This window comes from Vicugna pacos, chromosome 17, assembly GCF_048564905.1.
Source record: "Vicugna pacos chromosome 17, VicPac4, whole genome shotgun sequence".
In the NCBI taxonomy this organism is placed as follows: domain Eukaryota; kingdom Metazoa; phylum Chordata; class Mammalia; order Artiodactyla; family Camelidae; genus Vicugna; species Vicugna pacos.
Window position 1 is genome coordinate 16,341,585 of NC_133003.1, and position 22,929 is coordinate 16,364,513.

At 36.4% G+C, this 22,929-nt stretch overlaps 1 protein-coding gene and 1 non-coding gene across 5 annotated transcripts in view; one reads left to right on the forward strand and one right to left on the reverse strand.

The window, feature by feature from the left end:
- The window catches only part of ULK4 (unc-51 like kinase 4), a 427,885-nt gene that overhangs the window by 399,120 nt on the left and 5,836 nt on the right, over positions 1 to 22,929 (reverse strand). For all 4 annotated transcript variants that reach the window (XR_012060581.1, XR_012060582.1, XM_072941052.1 and 1 more), the window contains exons 3-13: positions 18,359 to 18,458; positions 16,355 to 16,494; positions 13,812 to 13,974; positions 12,103 to 12,204; positions 11,463 to 11,546; positions 9,741 to 9,816; positions 7,852 to 7,944; positions 6,999 to 7,111; positions 6,786 to 6,855; positions 5,369 to 5,465; positions 853 to 957 (exon numbers count right to left, since the gene is read on the reverse strand). Coding sequence is in view for 2 of the 4 variants with exons in the window: in XM_072941052.1 (XP_072797153.1) it covers positions 853 to 957; positions 5,369 to 5,465; positions 6,786 to 6,855; positions 6,999 to 7,111; positions 7,852 to 7,944; positions 9,741 to 9,816; positions 11,463 to 11,546; positions 12,103 to 12,204; positions 13,812 to 13,974; positions 16,355 to 16,494; positions 18,359 to 18,458 (1,143 nt within the window). In the remaining 2 variants the exon portion in view is untranslated. The remainder of the gene's footprint in view (positions 1 to 852; positions 958 to 5,368; positions 5,466 to 6,785; positions 6,856 to 6,998; positions 7,112 to 7,851; positions 7,945 to 9,740; positions 9,817 to 11,462; positions 11,547 to 12,102; positions 12,205 to 13,811; positions 13,975 to 16,354; positions 16,495 to 18,358; positions 18,459 to 22,929) is intronic.
- Positions 13,601 to 13,673, forward strand: TRNAA-GGC (transfer RNA alanine (anticodon GGC)). Its single transcript has one exon. It is a non-coding gene; the product is annotated as a tRNA-Ala (tRNA).

Genomic DNA, 22,929 nt, shown 5'->3' on the forward strand with positions numbered 1-22,929 from the left:
CTCTGCCAGATAACTCATAATAAGAAATAGCTCCATTATGAAAAATAGCTGGGTAATCTATATTAAATGTTGTCTACCTAGTCAATAAATAAACATATATCCAAGAACCCATTTGTTCTCAACTATAGCAATGTTCCCCAGTGAGATGAGAGGAAACAGACATCAATTAAGAAAACAGACACTTAGGAAAAAAGGAAGCAAGAAAATCAAAATAGAGGATAGGTGGTGAAATGTAAGTGGGCTGGAGACTGGAAATGAACAGAAAACAGAGGAATGCTGAAAAACTAGGTTTTGTTTAAGGAGCATAATCATTCCCTAGAAACACAGTACTGCATTCCAAAGATGTGAGGCAACAAAAATCACGTAGGGTTACAAGCGCACTGTAACCACGACTCCCCACCATCGACCATGCAGCCCTGACAGCCCACGAGAGGGTGTGGTCTCCATGTGACCTGCCAGCCCACCCCAGCCTGGTGAACACTGCTCGCTGACATCTGCCTTCACAGCATCATGACGAGAATGTTTGGAGTGATTTGCCCAGTACTATGGAGAAATGAAGGGACTGAGGCTAAGGTCTGAGGTCTACAAGTCAGCATGGGCTCCTCAGTCCATGAACTGGTGGGAGGCAGAGCTGCTGCCGAGGAGGAAGAAACCTTATCGCTCCAGTGAAGCAGAAAGTGATGCAGGAGGAAAAGAGGGTTACAGACAGGGTGGGAGTTACAAACGTAGACGTGTCACACGAATGAAATAAAAGCAGACAAGAGGAACTGGCAAGAATATAAGGGAGAGGACACTGGGAATGAAGACACCACACAGATTTCGGCCCTCGGTTGTTCAGGCGTCTTTCCGTACCTTGGGATTGTCGAGAATTGGGGTGACGACAAGATCTGAGTCTGTGTAAATGAGCTCTCTCATCTGGGACTCCAGGTCCTGTTGACTCAGCTGCCCACTGGTAACCTGAAAGAATAACAAAAACTAGACTTTGTTTCTGTGACCAGGGACAAGCTTTAAAAGACAGCTAATAAGATGCTAAGTAGACACCACTGAGAAAGGTCATCTGTGTCAACGGGCCTCCACTGCTACTCAAACTGCTTCCACAGACAGTCTCATCTGATCTTCACACAAGTCCTAAATCTTGTGCATCAGTATCCCCATTTTTACAGATGAAAAACACAAGCCTCAGAGAGAGTAACTGACTTGTTCATGTTTACCACGAAGGCTGGATAGGACTAGAAAACAGACCTTCTATAGTTTGATTTCTAAACTACAATGAAGCAAATCAGATTTTCAATTACCAGCATGGTTTTTATCTTTCATCCATCAAACATTAATCAGTTTATTCCTGCTTCACAGAATATTCAATATGAAGTTAAAATTACAGCATAAAAACATTTCAGACTGAAGTACTGACCTTTCAAGTATTAAACCTAATTAAAGTGGAGTTGACACATAATGAAAACGATTAACCAGATGTTTGCCATCCATTATTCCTGAGACGTTTCTTTGTGCTCTCCTTAAACACAACTTTTATTCCCAGTGCTATGCCTTACTATTTCATAGCAGAAAAAAAAAAGGATTTATGCATTAAGAACTTCCACTGAAACACTGACCAACAAACTGCTAACCAGAAAACCAAATCAGCCATGTGAAAGATAAGTAGAAAAAGGTATTACTCAAAACTGAGGTAGGGGCATGAGCTAATCAAGTTCCTTTGCAACTTAAAAGATAAACATATAAGAAACACGTGAGGAATACGTGAAGGAAGAACTTTGTAAAAAAAAAAAAAAAAGGTTAAAGAACATGGACTTTTACAACAGAAAGACTTGAAAGAAAAGCCAAAATGATATCAACTGAAAAACAGTGAAAAAATCATCTAAGAATTGGTAAAGTAGACCAGTTAGAAAAGTATATTTATTATACGCTTATATATTATATATTAATCTCATATATATAAACTGAATGTATGCACAAATAGCAGGTTATAAAAATGTAACATCCCATTCACAATAGCAAAAAATAAACGAATAAAATGAAGTGCTCAGGAACACACTGATCAAAAACAGTGAAGACTTACTAACCGAAAAAAATTACATTATAAAATTGTTTTCTTGCTGAAAAACGAACATGTATGTATAGAAGAAGGGAACAACTCTTCTACATATTTCAAGTGTTCTATAATTGAGTAATTTTAATTGAATAAAAATACATCATTTTAAAAATTATAAAACTCCCTTATAGTACTTATCAACATTTGTTTAATTATAATTATGTTTGTATAATAGCAAATATAATTACTAATTTGTTAAGTATTCTCAAAAGGATTACATACACTCGTCTACAATAAACATCAGGTAGAAGAAATTCAACATCTATCACATTTCAGGATGCATTTTTTACCTTTACACTGATTTTTCTATCTCACATATAATGAATTATTAGCACAGTGAGATTTTATTATAACCTATTTACATTTCATTTCAATGGAGAATTAAGTTTCACATGGTTCAAATGCATTTCACATTACATAGAAATTACAGTAACAACTAAAAGCAATTACATCCACCAAGCAGTAAGTACAATAAAAGATAACTTGAAAAAATTTTAATTCAAAAATGTGTCTGCACTCAAAACTGTGATTGAAATTGAAGAAGATTTCAATAGCAGCACTATTTACAATAGCCAAGACATGGAAAAGACCTAAATGTCCATCGACAGATGAAGAGATGAAGATGTGGTATATATATACAATGGAATACTACTCAGACATAAGAGAATGAAATAATGCCATTTGCAGCAACATGGGTGGACCTAGAGATCGTATTAAGTGAAGTAAGTCAGAAAAAGACAAATATTGTATGATATTGCTTACGTGGAATCTAAGAAAAAAATGATACAAATTCTATTTCCTAACCAAAAATAGACTCATGGACATTGAAAACAAACTATGGTTACCAAAGAAAGGGTGGGAGAGGGATAAATTAGGAGTTTGGGATTGACAGGTAATTAATATATATAAAATAAACAAAAAGGACCTACTGTATGGCACAAGAAACTATATTCAATTTCTTGTAATAATAAAATGGAAAAGAATCTGAAAAAATATGTATGTATGTATATGTCTAACTGAATCATTTTGCTATACACCTGGAACTAACATTGTAAATCAACTACACTTCAACACAAAATAAATTTTAAAACACACACACACAAAGGAAATATAATAATAAAGATCCTATGTTCCTGGAGGAAAACTTGATACTGTTAGCATGGCAATACTCCCACACTGCCCTAGAGATTCAACACAGTAACACAATTGCTATCACAATCCTAGCTGGCTTCTTTGCGGAAACTGACCAACTAATCCTAAAATTCATAGGAAAATGCAAGAGACCCAGAAGAGCCAAAAACTAAAAAACGCTCAAGAAGAATAAAGTCAGGAATCATACTTCATAATTTCAAAACCTACTAAAAAGCCACCACAATTAAGACAGTGTGCTACTAGCATAAGGACAGACATACAGATCAATGGCAAAGAACTCAAAGTCCAGAAATAAACCTTCACATTTACAGTTGATATTCCACAAGAATGCCAAGTCAATGAAATGGGGGATGAGTCGTCTCAACAAATGGCACTGAGACAACTGGACATTCACACATAAAACAAACAAGCTGGACCCCTACCTCATGCCATATACAGAAACTAACCAAAAATGGGTTAAAGATCTAAATTTACCTGCTAAGCATAGGCATAAAACTTCACAACCTTAGAGTAGGCCATGGTTTCTGAGTTACGACATCAGGAGCACAGGCAATAACACACACACAAAAGATAATATGGACCACATCAAAATTAAAAACTTTTGTGCTTCAGAGGACACTAATACGAAGTGAAAGGAAAACCCACAGAATGGGAGACGTTTCCAAATCATTCATCTAAGATATATAAAGAATGCCAACAACCCAATAATGAGCAAAAAGTTCGAATAGATATTCTTCCAAAGAAGATAGGCAACTGGCCAATAAACACATAAAAAAACGCTCATCATTAGCCAGTAGAAAAATGAAAATCAACACTACGGTGAGATAAAATTTCACATCTCGCTAAGATAACTATAATCAAAAAGACCATGCAACAGTATTCACAATAGCCAAAAGTTGAAGCAACCAAAGTGTCCATCGAAAGATGAATGAAGAAATTGGTACATTCACACAATGGAGTATTATTCAGCCTTAAAAAAGGAATGAAATTGACACATGCCACAACGTGGATGGACCATGAAGACGTTATGCTAAGTGAAATAAGGCAGATACAAAAGGACAAATATTGTATGATTCCACTTATATAAGGTTGCTAGGCAAATTCATAGAGGCAGAAAGTCAAGGGGTGTAGGGAATGAGTACTGGTGATGGTTGCGTAACAATGTAAGTGGACTTAATGCCACACTTATAAGGGTTAAAACAGTAAGTTTTATGTAACATATATTTTATCACAATTTTAAAAAAGACAGTAACAAGTTTTGGTAAGGGTGTGTAAAAAACTGGAACCCTCATAGGGTGGTGGTCAGAAAGCAAAATGGTGCAGCTGCTTTAGAAAACGATTTGGCATTTCTTCAAAAGGTTGAACAGGATTACCATACGATGCAGCATTTCCAGTCCCATGGATACAAAAAGAAATTAAAACACACACCCACACAAAAATGTATACAAACATTCGTAACAGCATTATTTATAATAGCAAAAAGACAGAAACAAGCCAAATGTCCACAAACTGATAAATGGAATAATAAAATGTGGTACATACAACAGAATTATTACTGAGCAATAAAAAGGAATATAATACTGACACGCTACAGTTTGGATGAATCTTAAAAATATTGAGTGAAAAAAGCCAATCACAGAAGATCACATATTGTGTAATTCCATTTTATATAAAATATCCAGGATAGGCAAATTTATAAAGACAGGGAGTAGATTAGTGGTTGCCTAGGACAAGAGGGCAGAGAAACGGGAAGAAAATAGCAGTGACTGCTAATGGGTACAGCTTTTCTTTGTGGGATGATGAGAACATTCTAAAAGTGACTGTGGTGCTGACTGCGTAACTTTGAGTAGGCTAAAAAGCCCCTGAATCATATGCTTTTAAGTGGGTGAATTACGTGATATGTCAATAATATCTCGATAAAACTGTTTTCAAAGTAACTATGAAGCACCTCTCTCTTAACAGTACTTACTAGAAAAACCAATGATAATCAAGGAAGATGACCTAGCTGTACATTTTGCAATTTCAAACACAGTTCAGAGATTAATTTCCAATTATTCTTCTCAGTCTATACATTTTATGTAAAAAAAAAAAAAATCCATCTCTGCTCACCTTGGTCAAAGGAGAAGCCTTCTGTGGAGAATTCTGAGTCATATTCTCACCGGGACTTAACACCACTGCAGTGCTAGTTCTCGGAGTAGGACGAGAACTGAAAACATGCACAAGAGGTAACATTCAGATTTCAGAGACTTTATCCTGTTTACTCTTTTCTGGGAAAAAAACACATCTCACAGAAAATAGTAGAATATGATGATCCTATGAGATCTCATATAGAAAAATGTTTAAACTCTAATTTGTTTATATGACACTTATTTTTGCAACTGATTTTAAAGTAATTGCATGGATAATTATTTCTTTTATTTACAGCTTCTATGCTATATTCAGTATATTCTGTTTTAACTAGAAATCTTAAAACACTGATTTTATTATGTCTTTAATGTCTGCTGGTCCAGCAGGATTAATGTAATAAAGTAGATCAGATATTCTACAAAGCATGGAAAATATTTATAATTTTATTTCAGAAAATGTTTAAAATGGAAAATTACCTTAGTATGTACTTAAATAGCAAGTTATAATCTGCATCTATTTTTAATGATTCCTCCTAGACTTATCAAAGGCTGCTCTGTGGGCCACTCCATTACACCTGGGTCTCTGATTTTGAGTTTTACGTATTTTAAGAAATTCTTCCCTTCAGATCATTAGGTCTTTTTTGATGAATTCCTTCAACCTCCCCAATAACAGGATTCTCACTCCACTTTCACTTACTTGTCTTTTTATTCACTTGTTAAACAAGTACTTACTTAGGTCACAAAATATACCAGAAGCTGTACAAAGTTTCTTTAAAAACTGAATTTAAAATGCATACATAAATTTAACATACTTTGTATTTAAATACAGGTAAAACAAATCAGGAAATTTTAGATTATCATAATAACCCCTATGTCATGAAACTTCCTCTATGAGTCTAAAGCTATGAATAAACTATAACACTTAATATTTATACATATTAAAATTGTAAACATACTGGTCTTAATCACTTTAAAATACCGTTCTGACTAAATTATTTCAATGATTACGAATATTGTTGAAGCCTCCCAGATAAAATAATGTCTAAAGAAATACACAACCTGTTCCTTTCTGTTAAGTCTTTATCTAAATAAAAGAAGCTGGACTTCTGGAATTTTAAATTCAATGCTGTTTGATGTGAAAGTACAAAATGAAGAAGTTTCAACTCTTATAAATAGGAAAGGTTAAGGATGTTTGGTTAATATTTTGTAAAAATACATAGCAAACTCTATATTTCATTGCCCAGAGCCTAATAACAACTTGGAAAGCAGACAATGAGAACTGGAATTTGGCATCTATCCCTGTCCTTCATGTCTGTGTAACACGGTTTGCCGCCAAGACAACAGATACTTTAAGAAGATTTAACTTTCATTTCATTCCTTACTGCTGTTATTTCACTTACCTGAGAAGAAACATGGACTCACTCAGCTGACCCCCAAGAGTACTCTTAGGCTGCAACTCAGATGGATTTTCTGTGGCAGCAAAGTCCAACATTATCCACGATGGCATCAAAATATGAGCAGGGAATAATGCAGAGATTTAAGAGAGAGAACACGAATCAGGAACTCTCAGCGACAGCGTGCCGAGCAGCGCGACGTGCCAGCTGAAAGCTCACCTAGTCGGAAGGAGTGACTGAGCCGCTGGCCGCTCTTCTCCCCTCTCGCCTGTCCACTCGGAGGACTCTTCAGGAGCTCCTTGGAATCTTGGGACCCAGAATACTCTACATTTCTGCCGTTCGTCAGGAAAAAGCCAACACAATCAAACTTACTACTCCATTTTCTGTAGCATTCTGTGTTCAACAGGAGGTTGGGACTTAAATTACACATGACCTTTGGGAAAATTTTGGAGTCGGAAAAGTAGTATTTTTCACTGAGTAGCAAATGAGCACTTACTACAAGCAAGGCATTGTACTAAGAAGTCTACAAACCTTATCTTTGAAAAATAAACAGAAGCAAGTTTCCCTTTAATTCTTCCCCTTCCAGTATTGCCTGGACTCAGAGGCAGCAAGTACAGACAGGAGCCCCAAGAGAAGCCCTGTTTCTATTCCAAGAACAGGAAAGGGCACCACCCTCCACACAAGGGTTAGAGCAGGAGAAATCTAGTTTTTAATTTTTCTCTTTCCGTTCTGTCTTGCCCCAGGCCCCAGATAATCCTGCAGCAGCTGGTTGGGAGATAGCAGTAGCTTCTGGCCAGTGCCTAAAACTCAGAGAGGGACAGAAGCCAGGTGAACAGGACTAATGACTACCATACCAAATCACTGGCTGGAGAAGGAATGACCAGAAAATGAGCAAAATCAAGAACACTAAATGTCATGACTAAACTCCTTAAGCAACACTTAATTAAATACAAGCTTGATTCTCTATTAATGAAAGCATAGAAATTCATGTCATTGATGCTGCAACAACAGAACAGTAATGGAACAAGTGTTTAATACTCATGCCCCACACGTAAAAATAAGCATATACAACCTCATGTTGGAATCCTCGGTGCTTGAATTCAGATCTTTTCTAGTGAAAGCATCCTTCCAAAATGAATGCTGCAGCAGGCCTGCCCAAGTGAATCTTTACAAAACATAAATGGTAAAATTGTATTTTAACATGATTCACCATGGACTACTCCCAGCACATGTTCCAATGACATGTATCAGATTTGTTTCACACATTCTTTTTTGGAACTTCACTTTTAGAACTTCATTCAGAAACAAACTAGCTTACCATGACTATACATAAACTGTTTAGGAGTCAAAATGTTATCTAACTAGTTCACCCACATTGAAATGACTGTAGGCCACATCTAAAACCCAGACTCACTTTCAAAGCATTAAGTTTTACTACTAATAAAGTATACCCAAGGTGTACTCAGACTCAGAATGGTTAAGTCCAACTAAAATTTAAAAAAAAAAAAAAAGAAAGAAATTTCTATCTGATTAATTATTCAAAATTCCTGTACTAAAATAAAAACTACTTTGATCAAAATTAACATACAAATGATAAAGAATCTGCAACCACATATAATATCCCTTCCATACAAAGGGCTCCTAAAATTCACTAACAATTAAAATTACTAATAAATGGAATTCCTTTTTCATCTATCTGATTGGCAAAAATTTGTAAGATCAACAGCCCATTGTAGGTAACAATGGGAAGGAAGGAACTTTCTCATGTTGCTACAAGTAGAAACCAGCCCATGTTCCTAAGATGCAGCAAATGTACCAAACTTTTTAATATTCTGAGTCTTTGGCCAGGAACTCCACTTTGAGAGATTTATCCAAATGAGATGACTGCCTAAGTGAACATTAACAAGAAAAGCAGACAAAAGGATATTTACTGTAGCAGTGTGTAGGATATTCTAAATTAAGAAGCATCCTTAAATGCTTAATTTTATCTAAATTAAGAACATCCATAAATGTTATTACAGGTTATCGCACGAACATTCAGCAGCCATTTACAATGACTAAGCAGACATAAAAAGAGAAAAAACTAGGTTATGGAATGGCCTCACTTATGCAAAAAAGTATTTAATACTGGGATATAAATACATGGACATAATTAAGTCCTAAATAAAATAAAGTATATTTGTATTGTATCAAAAGATGTCTGGAGGATTACCCACCAAAATAACACTAATCCTAAAAGCATTCTATTGTAAGCATAGGAGCGTCTTACAACTTAGATTAGAACCAACATTTCCTTCTGCAGTTTTTCTCCTCACATTTAATGAAGATACGTTACATGCGACACTAATTTTATTCTTCTTTTCACACTCTGAAGCAGAGACCCCAAATACTTGCCTAAAACGTCCAGTTACCTAATGGCAGAACTAGAAGTGGAAACCAGTTTCTCTTGTCTCCCGGCAGGGAGACCCCCCTCCCTCCCTACTCCCCACCTTCCTGTTCTCCCCGACTCCATAGCAGAAGGCTATCTAACTTTCTGCCAACACTGCGAGGAAAATTTACGCTATCATCCTGTCATGTGATACCCCCAGTATGACAAGATCATCATATAATCACCACATTAAAATACGTTATATTAAGTGTCTTGACACTAACATCCCTGGTTCAGTAGTCTAACACAGTTTTAGCCTGAAATCCACAGTGGGAAAAAAAATGTACTTCCTGGATTTAGGAGTTACAAAAAAATCTGTCAGCCGATGAGGCAACTGTTTGCTACACTAAAAGAGAAACTGACTTTTTCAATTCCCAAACAGAACACTCAATGTAAACTCAGATTTCTTTTTTTTTTTAAAAAAAAAGATAATTTGAACAGCTTTGTATATTAAGAACAGCACCATTTTAGAAGTACTATAAGAAAAAAATGATTCCACTCTTTATTCATCTTAAAATACAATCCATACATACCTTTTCTGAGGATCTTTTTGAAGTAAACCATCAAGCAAATTAATAAAATCTGAAGAAGCTTTAGGAAGAGAAGGATCTATACACAAATACCCAAAAAGAAAAAAAAAAGTGGTAAGTAACTGAATACATACTCGACATCAACATTTAAAGCAACAGTATTTTAAGCACATGAATTATTTTTAACAGAACACGGAATATATTAATTTCAGCCTCTACTTAATGGTGGGGGTTGGGAGAGCAAATAAAAAAACATGTTTTCCTGAACTACAAAAAAACATAAATCTCAAAAACTAAGTTCTGACTAACCTCTGAACCTTTTTATCGAACAGCTCCAGCAAGGGTCACCAGCCTGACAAACTGAACCCTTGTCTTCAACTATTAATTATGCCTCATCATCTGAGGCATTCTTAACTTGACCAGGTTTGCTTTAGAATACACTGTGATTAGAGTACTCACAATCCCTCTTTACAGATTTTTTTAAACAGGAAAATAGTCATATTATTATGATACTGTCCAATTCCATTAATCTCCAAGTGTTTTGTCTTTTTGTATCAGACAGATATAATCCGTGGTCTAATTATCAGTCTATGGGTAAAAGTGGCCATGAAGACCATGGCCAAAGCCATCAAAACAGATGGCGCTATCGGGCACTGTGGCCACAGTCTGATGAAGACCCTTGTGAAATAATTACACTGGGGCCACCAGTGCTGTCCTGATCAGACCCCTCTGATACTTTCATTCTCAGATTTCTCTTCCCTTTCAGTTACAGGAGAAAACAATGATCAACGTTGTATTTAAAACAAAAGAAAAAAATCTTTAACTTAGAGGAGAAAACAAACAATACTGTATTTAAAACAAAACAAAAAAAAATCAGAAGTTATCATTAGAAGGAACTGAAATGACTGATTTCTACAAAAAACTAATATAAATTAAATAAAAAAGAAATATAGTTTTTGTTTTAAGAAATATAAACTATTTTCAAAATATCAAGCATTTTGTTTTTTCACTTAGGATGATTCTTAAAATACTGAGAATATTCTGTATTCTATTTCTTCCATTAATTACTTCCAATTTTTTTTTTCTTTTAAGCACTCACAACCATATTTTTCAAAGTCCTGTTTTCATTTTTGTGTCTTAAGATTCAGGTCTTTTGTGGTGCACAGCCAAGTGTTCTATGATGTTTGTACCTTCTTTTCTTTCCTTAAAATTGTTAATGGTAGACTGTTACATTAATTACAATTTGCATGATTAAATTTCCAACACTTCAGAAATACTACAAGTGTATCTAGCTTAAAAGTAAAAAACTTCTGACTCATCGAGGTAAGGACTGAGAAATGCCTAATTTGTTCCTAATCAAATACTAAATAGAAATAACTACACAGGACTTGAGTATGTATTACATAAATGGTACGTACACAGGAACACACAAAAAAGACATAAAAGCAGTATTTTAAATCTTTAAACCAGACTTCTTTTGACACAGGAGCACAAAATAATTTGTATTTTTAAATGAGGGAAACTCTCAGTAGTGTTTTCTTTTCCATTTCAGTATCTTTTAAAAAACTGCAAAGGGAATGCTGACATTTCTAAAAGTATCAGTTTGTGAATATCTATAAAATATAAATTTGAGGCATCATGAATCAATAAAAACACTTCTGGATAAAAGTGCACCTTTAGTCAGTGTATAAAGGAAATTAACTCCATTTGTAATAAAAATCCTACCTTTTGGAATAGGTGGCAAAGGATCGTCATAAAAAATCTTTTCAATTAATTCTGATAAACTTTCTGAGAAAAATGGAGGCTTTCCTGAAATCATATGAAAATGCAAAATTAAACAAGTTTGTTATCACCAATAATTCTTAATAAATCTCAACTACAGATAGTTCAGGGTTACTTAATTTACAGGAAAAAATATGTATATAACACTGATTACTAAATGCCTAGTGCCTACCAGGCACATTGTCTATATATTTCTATATTTTGATAATTCAACATTTCTCATCCTAACAAATATACAAATTCACTTATAGACCATTAATTACCAGGATCCAAGGGCTACACGGGCCATTGGACTCATAATTAGTCATAGGTACCTTTATAAGATTTTTCTACTAATAGTTTTTAATAGTTGGACATATTTCAATATTCCAAATTATTATCATGAAAAATACCTCCACGTCAGACGTTCCTAAAAATCTGCAGTTGCCTATACACCAAGCAATTCAGCCAAAATCAGCACATAGAAAAATTCAGAAACACCAGCTTTTTCACATCTTACAGGTCAACTACTTGTGAACTACAGACTTAACCTTTACGTGTATATGTCTAGCTCTGATTTTCAACTTAACCAGAAAGTATTTACCTGAGAACATTTCATAGAGCAGACAGCCCAGAGACCAGAGGTCACTGGTGATGGAGAAGTCGGTACCCTTCACAATTTCTGGAGCTGTGTAAGTAAGAGATCCTAAAAACAAAGGATAAAGAACAGCTTTGTCAGTCATTTGTACTGTTCCCAACACTCATCCACCTAAGAGAGACCAGTGATGAGAGAGACCAGGTGAGGGGGCCAGGACGCCCGGGCCCCCTGCCCAACACTCAATAGGTGCTCCAGTAATAGTTGTTGAATGTTCATGTCTGTCTGTCCTCCCTGACTAGAAATTTAAGTTCAGTAAAGTCCCCACTGTCTCAGGTCAGCACCAACGTTAAAAGACTCTTCGTGCCTGAGCACCACTTCCAGAGAGCCACCGTCAAGCCCACCACGACACCCAGCCAGTAGCAGATGTCAAGAGACAAGGAATTTTTTTCAAGTGCCTTGATCATCAACATACTTAGACTGAGATTTCCAAACCCCTGATAAGGGCGTCCTCCATTCTTGGTCAAAGAGACTAAGTATCCTCATTACGGGGACTATTCTTAGATTAAGCTCAGAAGTAACTGAGCCTATCTGCTAGAAAATGACTCATTTCTCTACAACACAGTCCCCTCCCCATTATGAAAGGGGAATGTTATCAAATACACATTTCTGAAATATACCACCCTCCTTGTTTTCTATAATAAAAGCAGAGTCTGCAATATTCCTTTTTATAAAATGCCATACTATGGAATGATATTTGGGGATTTAAAAAGCCCTCTTCTTGGGCATGAAATCTTACTGCAAGACCAGCCCCGAAAGTTAAATTTTCTTCACTCCTACTTTTTTGGTGCCTATAGTTAACCGGCTGCTCCCATCCCTTTCCCTCATTCTTCTCATCTGGGGACCCAGGATCACCAAGCCCAAGGATGATGCCCTCTCTCACACTGCCCTTCACTTCACAGTGAGACTGCCCGGGCTTCCGTGCTCCGAAGTCTCGAGTACCTGCCCAGGGAAGCTGAGGGAAAAACACCTTCACCACTTCTGTCAGAAGTTCTGGTCTAAGAAAGAACACTTCACACTTTTCAAGTACAGTGGTCTAACAGCCCAGGCCCCTTCTCACCATCAAAACCACCTCCCTCAAGGACACACCCATAAAACTCCTCCTTCACTGCAGAACATCAGCTACTCCACAATGTTAAGTATCTACAGAGCCACGAGTGTGTGCCGGACACTGCTGTGCGTGCTGGGAATACAGATACAACAGGGAGAGACAACCTTCGGCCATGTTCTCATGAGTCGTCAATGACATATAAAGCTAAGGATGAGACACAAGCTTTTTCAGAGGTTCCCTGGACCCTACATGGCATCAGAGCCACACAACAAACTTAAGACCATGGACAAAGCCATCCCCAAACCCAGACTTCTCCTGGTCATTATTATTTTCAATACATGTGTGACTGGCAAAACCAAAAGTGGACAGTATCTCCTCAACACATGACTTGGGGAGGAGGGTGTGGCTCAGTGGTAGAGTGCGTGCCTGGCGTGCACGAGGTCCTGGGTTCAATCCCCAGTACCTCTCGTAAATAAATAAGTAAGTATATAAATAAACCTAATCTCTCACCTCCTGCCAAAAAAAAAAACAAAAACAAGAAAACATAATTATTTGTGACTTGGGCTGCCCACAACTAGAACTCTGACTTTGATGCTTCTGCACCTACCTTTGACTCTACTTTTCATGTTTTTCTTCAGTACATTTTCCCCACTATCACCTCCTCCTTCTTCTGCTGCCACCAAGGCAAAGAACTCTTCCAAATTTTCACCTTCCACTTTGGCCAAGCAAAAATTACTGAACTTCAATGTGCCGGGCCCTTCCAAAAGGATCTATAAAGTTTAAAAAACAAATGTGTTCAGAAACAAGTTCAAGTCAGTTGGCACTTCCATCAGTATCTCTTAGAATCTCACTACAGAACTTGGAGTATTGACTTTCTCACTTCATCACAACTCAGAAAATGAAATGCTTACAATTATTTAGAAAAAAGCCAAAGAAAAATAAATCTGACATTTGAATAATAATAGACACAAATATTAAATTGTCCCTTCTCAGATGTATATGATAAATGCATCATATAACCACAGAGGGAAACCAGAGACTTTGGGGAAAGGTTTTTAAAAAAAAAAAATATGGAACAACCTTTATTCACCAATCCTCAGTGACAGTTCAAACAGGATTTGGAAACCCACCTCCAAGGGGTTGTTTATTCAAAACAGGAAGTATGATTTAGGGTTAAGAAAGACTAGGATTTTGAAGTTCAAGATCTAGATTTGAGCCCCAATTTCACCACTTACTGACCTGCAGAATTTACTTAACAGATGTAAACATCAATCTCCTCACCTATAAAATAGGAAAAATGATACTTAACTCTTAGGATTGATGTAAAGATTGAGGTTATACTTGATGCCAAGGGCATTTAACAGTGACTGCATGTGTTACTGTTCAAGTCGGCTAATGTAATTTGTGATTAGAAGTTATCTGTTTCTTGATTGTTGAAATCATGCCAGGAACCAGTGTTCTATTACTTTTATCTTTTCCTCTCTGCAGTGTGTGAGGGTGCTTTTTGGTCTTTAAAAGCATTTAAGTTTACCCTCAACTTCTGGCCACCAATACTAAGGATGCCTGTTAGTCCACAATAGTGACTTTTAAACTTGAGCACCTGGAGGCCCTGTAGAGAAAAACAACTAGTCCCTACTTCCAGAGTTTCTGAATCAACAGGTCTAGAGCGGGGCCCAAGATCCTGCATTTCTAACAAGTCCCAGGTAAAACTGATGCTGCCAGTCCAGGGAACACACATTGAGAAGCAGCAGCAGTGGGCAGGGAAAAAAATTAAGTTGGTAAATATTTTAGGCTTTGCAAGCCATAAGGTCTCTGTCCTGACTACTCAAGTTTGCCACCACCGACAATACTTAGATGAAAGGGCGTGGCTGTGTCCCAATAAAACTTCGTTTTCAGAAACAAGGCATTCTGCCCGAACTCTACCAACCCCAGTTCTAGAATAAAGGTTACATTACAAATCAGCCTGAAGCTCCTCGGCTACCAGCAGCGGACACAAGACCTCATTAAAGAACTCCCACACAAGGGCTGGCATATTCCAGACTCTAGGCCAAATCCTGCTACTGCCTACGTTCACATAAGCAGCAGCTAAGAGTGGTTTTGACATTTCTCAATGGTTGAAAAAAATTAAAGATAAATACTTCTTGATGTGTGAAAATTACATGAAATTGGCATTTCAGTGTCTGAAAATAAAGTTTTATTGAAACAAAGCTGCAACCATTCATTTACAGACTGTTTATAGCTGCTTTCAGGGCCATAACACAGTTAAGTGGTTATAGACTTAAGTATATGAATACTTCAAAGAATGTCTATTCATTACATAGTTTTTTGGAGGTTTTTAGGTTTAATTATGTTTTTATACAGATGGCCAACAATAACGTTTAACAAGGAAATGTTCAGCTTTTCATTTCATTGTGTTCACATTAACAAAGGAAAAGTAGCAACTCAGATCAGGAACACATACAATCCCTGAGAGTATGTACTTATAAAGAGAATAATAGATGCCACTGATTGAAAGCGCACTGTCTACCAAAAAGAGTCTTACAAGTTTAATCTAAACGTAGTATGTAATCCTCACCATCTCCCTGCAATGTCTATCTCCGTATCATAGGCAAGAAAACTAAGGTGCAGAGAGAAGGAAAGGGTAACTTGTCCAGGCAACACAGCTTCTAAATGAGACTCGGACACCAAGCAGGTTCTGTGACTCAACAACACTGAAGTACATTAAGTTATAATTAGTTTTACCAGAAAAGAAAATATTTGATCCGTAATATTAGGCATCACACATACATAGCCAAAAATGTCATTATCAAACGAAAATAATGGCTCATAACTGTGTGCTATAATTTATGAGCGAAGAGTCTTATTTTTTGGATCTATTGAGCTCATTGTTCACAATACACCTCAAGGGCAATAGTAATTACTCAAAGAGCCCTGAAAGGAGGGGAGACCTCGCATTCTAAAAGCTTCTTCAAAAGGTAGCTAAGTAGGAACCTAAAATACAGTACTGTATGATTCCTTTCATTTAAAAAACATTTAACTTAAAATTTCAAGATGGTCTAGATCAAAACTGTACCTAAAAATAAAAACATCTTTGAGGGAGCACTAAATTAAGCCATAAATAGTCAGGAAATCAAAACTTTCATAAATTACCTTCCCAGGAGAAATGTCACAAAAGAGAATGCCAAGTTGATGGAGATGATGTAATCCAGTAATTAGGTCAATCCCAAATTCTCTCACAACATCTTCTGGAAGGTTTTCATCTTGAGCAATAACCATTTCTAAGGAACCACCTGGAAGTTGATTAAAATTACCCACTTTAAGTCATGAACATTACACAGTGCCTCTGGGAGGTTCCACGTTGGGAGCTGAGCACTAAAGCATGATCAAATCAGACCCCTGGACAGTCTGGCAGGGTAAACATACATGTGAATGAACAGTGATTCAAGTACCCTAACAGAAATCTGCATCCTTGCTCCAGAGCCAGCTCAGAGAGAACAACTACTTGGTCTGAAAGGTGGTCAAAAAGTAAGCTAGGGGGCTGAAGTGAGAATCACTCTGATTGCTCACTCCAGATCCCTCAGGAAATGAGCAGCTACAAAAATTAGTGTTATTTACCTAAATCATGCACTTTAATCACATTACACAAAGTATAGTCACGCTTATTCCTGTGCAAAGTTAGGTCACATTCAGCAAGTACTGCATGGCAAAAAAAAAAAAAAAAGATGCTCTTCCTGAAGTTAGAAAATCACCAAGTTTAATGTACAGCACTGATGATATAAAAGGCCAATGGGAAACACACAGGCAATTCCACATCTATATCCTTCCAGGGTCCAGTCACATCTCTACCATCTAAGTGCCAGAAACAAACTTTTTTTCCCCCAAGGTCAAGATTATTAACAGCAGTCAAGTTCAAAGAATGTGAAGTCGTAGCTGGCATCTGCAAGTTCTTTCAGAATTACTGTGATGAAGGTAGGAGGTAGTTTGAGTTTTGTTCATTTTGTTTTGGTGGGTGAGGAACAATTCCACACATAGGTATAAATTAGAGATAGGCTATTATACTGGTCAGTGGTCAGAAATAACAGCCAAAGCAATAAGAAACACAGGTTAAGTCCCCTGCTCACCTCAGCAGTGTGCACAACTTACGAAAGTAATTAAACCACTGTCCGCTCCTACTGACTCAGAAAAGTAAAATGCAAGTAAGTTATTATTCCAAATAACCTCTTTCATGATTCAGTTTTATAAATTGAGTGCCCATAGGTAAAAGACTCAGAGCTAGAAATAATTACAATATATCCTAGTATTTAATGATTCTTGATTATTACTCAGTGTATGAATAGAAGTACGCTGGACCTGGTCCTTGTTACACTTTCTTCCTGAAGACACAAAAACTAAAAGCCCAGATAGTATCTATGTATTTGGTCACCTTTCTCCCTGTACATAGTCCTGGAAAGTTATAACAAGCAGGAGCTATAACATGTTATCTCTAGTTATTGGGAGGTGGTGGAACGTGCTGGTTCATCTGTGTAAGTCTTTATTAAAAGCAAGTACCCTTTCCATAAAAATTAAAAGATGAGCACTTTATGGACTAATTAGCTATAGCTAGTTGATCTAAAATACTTTGTTACTAAATATGAAAGCTTGTTTGATAAATTAATCATCACTAAAAAATATTTCTAAATTGTATGTAGGTGATTTAGTAACATTTTACACCACATTAAAGTTAATCCCAAGATAAACAAGTTCATGCTGTATAGCATAGGGAACTACATTTGATATCTTGTAATAACTTACAGTGAAAAAGTATATGAAAATGAATATACATTCATGTATGACTGAAGCACTGTGCTGTACACCAGAAATTGATGAACACTGTAAACTGACTATACTTCAATAAAAAATATATATACACAAATACTGAACTTAAAAAGTTAACCCCAAATTGAATTTTATGTCTTCCTCTTACCTTACTATCTCTGCTCTTTTCCCATCCCTAATATCGATCAAACAATAGATGTTCAAGTTAACACGGGTCAGTAGTATCAACACTGCTTATACTTGTAACAGAAGAAAAACAGAAAATAACAAAACCTCCATCATGTCTTTTCAGAACTACTTAAGGCGGCTACCACTGTAGCACTTCTTACACACTCTTACCTGTGCAGAGCTCCACGACTAGCCAGAGATGATTGCTGGTTTCGTACCATTCGTGAAAAGTTACGATATTCTTGTGTTTAATTTCATGGGTGAGACGGACCTATAAAAACACACAGCATTCACACTAAAAAAAAAAGTTCTTAAAACCCTTCCATCTACTGAGAAAGCCCTAAATGCACAACGGGTAAATAGATAAGGAAACAGTGGAAGTTATTCGGTGGAATTCTATACAGACACTAAGCATGATGGTTATAAAGCCTGGTGACACGGAAAAATGCTAACTTAATGCACAACCTTTAAAAAAGAAAGAAAACCTTGTGCAAGAGTTTTGTGCCTTTGTGTAAATTAACACTGCAGAAGAAATAGTCATAGGAAGATGACCAGAAGGTATACATCAAAATAGCTGCAAAAACTGGAGTTTTAAAATTCTTTCTACTTCTCATATTCTATTTTCTATATTAAGTACACAGTACTTTAATAATCAGGAAAAAATAATTTTAAAGGAAAAAACCTTTTAACAGAATAACAATTAAACAAGTTGTAAATCAACTTGTTATTAGGTCAACATTATAGTAATTATTTAATTTTATAACATGGAAAAATGATGATGTTACAATGTTAAGGAAAAAAAATTATAATACCATGATTAGGAAATTTTAAAACTAAGAAAAAAAGACTAGAACCAAAACAGAAAAGTAATTGTCATCAGGTGATAAAATAATGTTGCTTTTTTCTTTCCAGCCATTTTTCTGTATTGTCCAAATTTTCTATAACAATGTATTACTTCTATCATAATATTTAAAAGCACTCTCAAAGGATTCTACGTTTTAAAAAAATATTCCTAGTGAATCCTAATATCAATTCACCTAGATTATTCAAAAGGGGATCATTACCATGAACATTCTGATCTTAAAATGTACATTTCCAGTTAGATTATAATACCTGTGCTCCAAAAACAAGAGTGAATTCAAAACTCAATAATGATAAAGATGCAATAGCCTGTCCATTAAAAAAATACTAAGTTGCTTTCTCCCTTTAAAATCCCATTAAATACAGTAACTAAAACCACAAAAACGTGAGTATTAGCAAACCATCAAGACTCAGGATTGCTGACAACTACCCAAGTGCTCTGGATCCTTGCTTTCTGATTTTCTTTAAAGAACAGCAACAACAAAAAAATTCACATACAAATTCTAATGTCACTCAACACAGGGTAATGGGTCCTTAATTTGTAGAAATACAGAGCTCCCTCTTTTGGAAATGGAACCTGGCACACTCTAGAAACAACTAGGTGGGCTTGTACTGTGACAAAAAATAAACGAAAATGAATTTACAAAACTTAAAAGACAGAAAAGGAGAAAACCAAAAATCTGAGTGGCTGAGAGAATCTGAGGAGCACCTTGTAATAAATTCCCAATATAAGGCCAATGGAAAATGAGCACACTTGGTGAACGTTAAAATGGATGCCTGCCGATTCAAGCATGGGAAGAGGGAGGTCCTAGTGGAAAAATTAAGGAAGTATGGAAATTCCATCAGAATTCAGGCCACATTCAGGCCACAGCACATCCCTCCAAACCTCCCATGACTCAATATACACCAAGTACTTAGGCTTCCAGACACTGGGCTGCCAATCTCACCCTCCACCCGCACCTCAACCACCCATCTGCAGCCTTCACCATCCAACATGGGAGCCACTCGCCATACAGGGCAACTGTGCACTTGGACAGCAGCTGGTCTGAACTGAGATGAGCTCCAAATATGAGATACACACCAAGATGCTCAACACAATATCGAAAGAAGAAAGAAGAATATCTCCCGACAACATAACGCCATTTGCAACAACATGGATGCTCCTAGAGAATGTCATTCTAAGCGAAGTAAGCCAGAAAGAGAAAGAAAAATACCGTATGAGATCGCTCATATGTGGAATCTAAAAAACAAAAACAAACAAACAAAAACAAAGCATAAATACAGGACAGAAATAGACTCATGGACAGAGAATACAGACTTGTGGTTACCAGGGGGGTAAAGGGTGGGAAGGGATAGACTGGAATTTCGAAATTGTAGAATAGATAAACAAGATTACACTGTATAGCACAGGGAAATATACACAAAATGTTATGATAAATCACAGAGAAAAAAATGTGACAATGAGTGTATATGTCCATGAATGACTGAAAAATTGTGAACACTGGAATTTGACACAACATTGTAAAATGATTATAAATCAATAAAAAATGTTAAAAAAAAGAAAGAATTACTAAAGAACATATATTAAAGGACAATCTCAATGTTAAAATAAACATTTTTGAACATAAAAAAAGAATATCTCAATAACTTAATATTGATTGTATGTTAAAACAATACATTGTCTATATTGGATTAAGTAATGGACATTAATAAAATTAATTTCACCTATTTTTCCCTTGCTCAATGTAGGGACTATGAACTTGCAAATCAGATTTGTAGCCCCTGTCATATTTCTATTGGAGAGCATTGCTAGATTTTTTTTTTTTTTACTAGTAACTGTATCCTCCAAAATCTCTTCCACACATCCTAGTCCATGACCACCACTCACTCACTTTTCAGCTCACTCACCCAAATACTTCAATTCTGGTTCAGTTCAACCCTCCACACACTCTGCATATACCCAAGTCACTGAAACAGACACAAACCATGCTGACTAAGCTACCCCGAATATATGATCCCCAATCTCAAATTGCACCAGCCAGCCTGTCCTCCAAGTGACTATGCACACCTTTTCTTTCTTTTCTAAAGCACTGCCTTCCTGTTCCTCCGTCTCCTAACTGTTGACTTAGCTTCTCACCTCAGAGAAACCCTTCTCAGAAGAGAAATCCCTTGTGTTCCCAACTCTGAATCTACTAACATGCATCTTGTCCCATATACCTGTCTCCCCTCAACAGTCCACACTTCTTTCGAAAGCCAACACTTCCTCATGGCCATGAGAATGACTGTTTTCAAAAAAACAAAAACAAAGACAGAAAATAACAAGTACTGACAAGGATGTGAAGAAATTAGATCCCTTGCGTATTGCTGGTGGGAACGTAAAATACTGGAAAACAGAATGTCAGTTCCTCAAAAAGTTAAACATAGAATTACCGTAGGATCCAGGAATTCCACTTCTGGATATATACCCAAAGGACTGAAGGCAGGGTCTCCAAGAAATATCTGTGCACCCATGTTCACAGCAGCATTACTCACAATAGCCAAAAGGCAGAAGCAACCCAATGGGCCACAGAGGTGAATAGGTAAGCAAAATGTGGTGTATACATACAATGGAATAGTATTCCTTTCTTAAAAAGGAAAGAAATTCTGACACATGCTACAAACATGGATGAAATTTGAGGATACCATACTAAGTGAAGTAAGTCCCCAAAAGACAAATTCTGCATGATTTCACTTATAGGACATAACTTGCGAGACAGAAAGCATAACAGTGATTGCCAGAGGCCAGGGAAAGGTAAGTGGGGAATTATTTAAGGTATACAGAGTTTCAGTTTTGTAAGATGAAAAGCATTCTAGATGATTCAACAACCAAAGTCCTGGTACTTACCCAAAAGAGTTGAAAACTTAGGTCCACACAAAAACCTGCACATAGATGTTTATAGTAGCTTTATTCACAATTGAAGCAATCAAGATGCCCTTCAATAAGTGAATGAATAAACAAACCAGTACACAAACGCAATGGATTAGTGTTCAGTAATAAAAAGAAGGGCTACCAAGCCACAAGTAGACACAGGGGAAACAAATTCACATTGTTAGGTGAGAGAAGCTGATCTGAAAAGGTTACATACTGTCTAATTCCAACCATATGACACTGTGAAAAGACCAAACTATAGAGACAATAAAAAGATCAGAGGTTGTCAGGGTTTGGAGAGTGGAAGAGGAATGGGAGAGATGAATAGGTGGAGCACAGAGGATTTCAGGGCAGTGAAATTCTTCTGTATGCTACTATAATGATGATACGTGTCATTACCCATTTGTCCAAACCCATGTAATATACAACCCCAAGAATGAACCCTAATGGAAACCATGGACTTTGAGTGATTATGACGTGTCACTGTACGCTCATCAAATGTAACATATGTACCACTCTGGCAGGGAGGCTGTGCAAAGTGGGGCAAAGGGTTTATGAGAAATCTCTATACCTTCCTCTTAATTTTGCTGTGAACCTAAAACTGTTATTTTTTTTTAAATCTCTTAAAAAATGTTCTCGAGATGATGATGGCTGTACAGCACTATGCACGTATTTAATGCCATCAAACTGTACACTTAAAATGGTTAACATGATAAATTTTATTTTACCACAATTTAAAAAAAAAAAAGGTTCGGAAAAAAAGCGAGGTTTGGTCCAAGGAGCCTGGGCTGTAAAGTGTTACAGTGATTTCAAACCTAAGTCACTCTCACCCCAATGTTCTTCCTTTTGAAAGCTTCATAATCATGTACTAAATTTTAAACAATCTAATATAAACTACACTTTCCCTGACACTTACAAAAACAAAAAACAAAGTAAAAAAAAAGTAAGTTACTAATTACTTGAGTATGTTTAT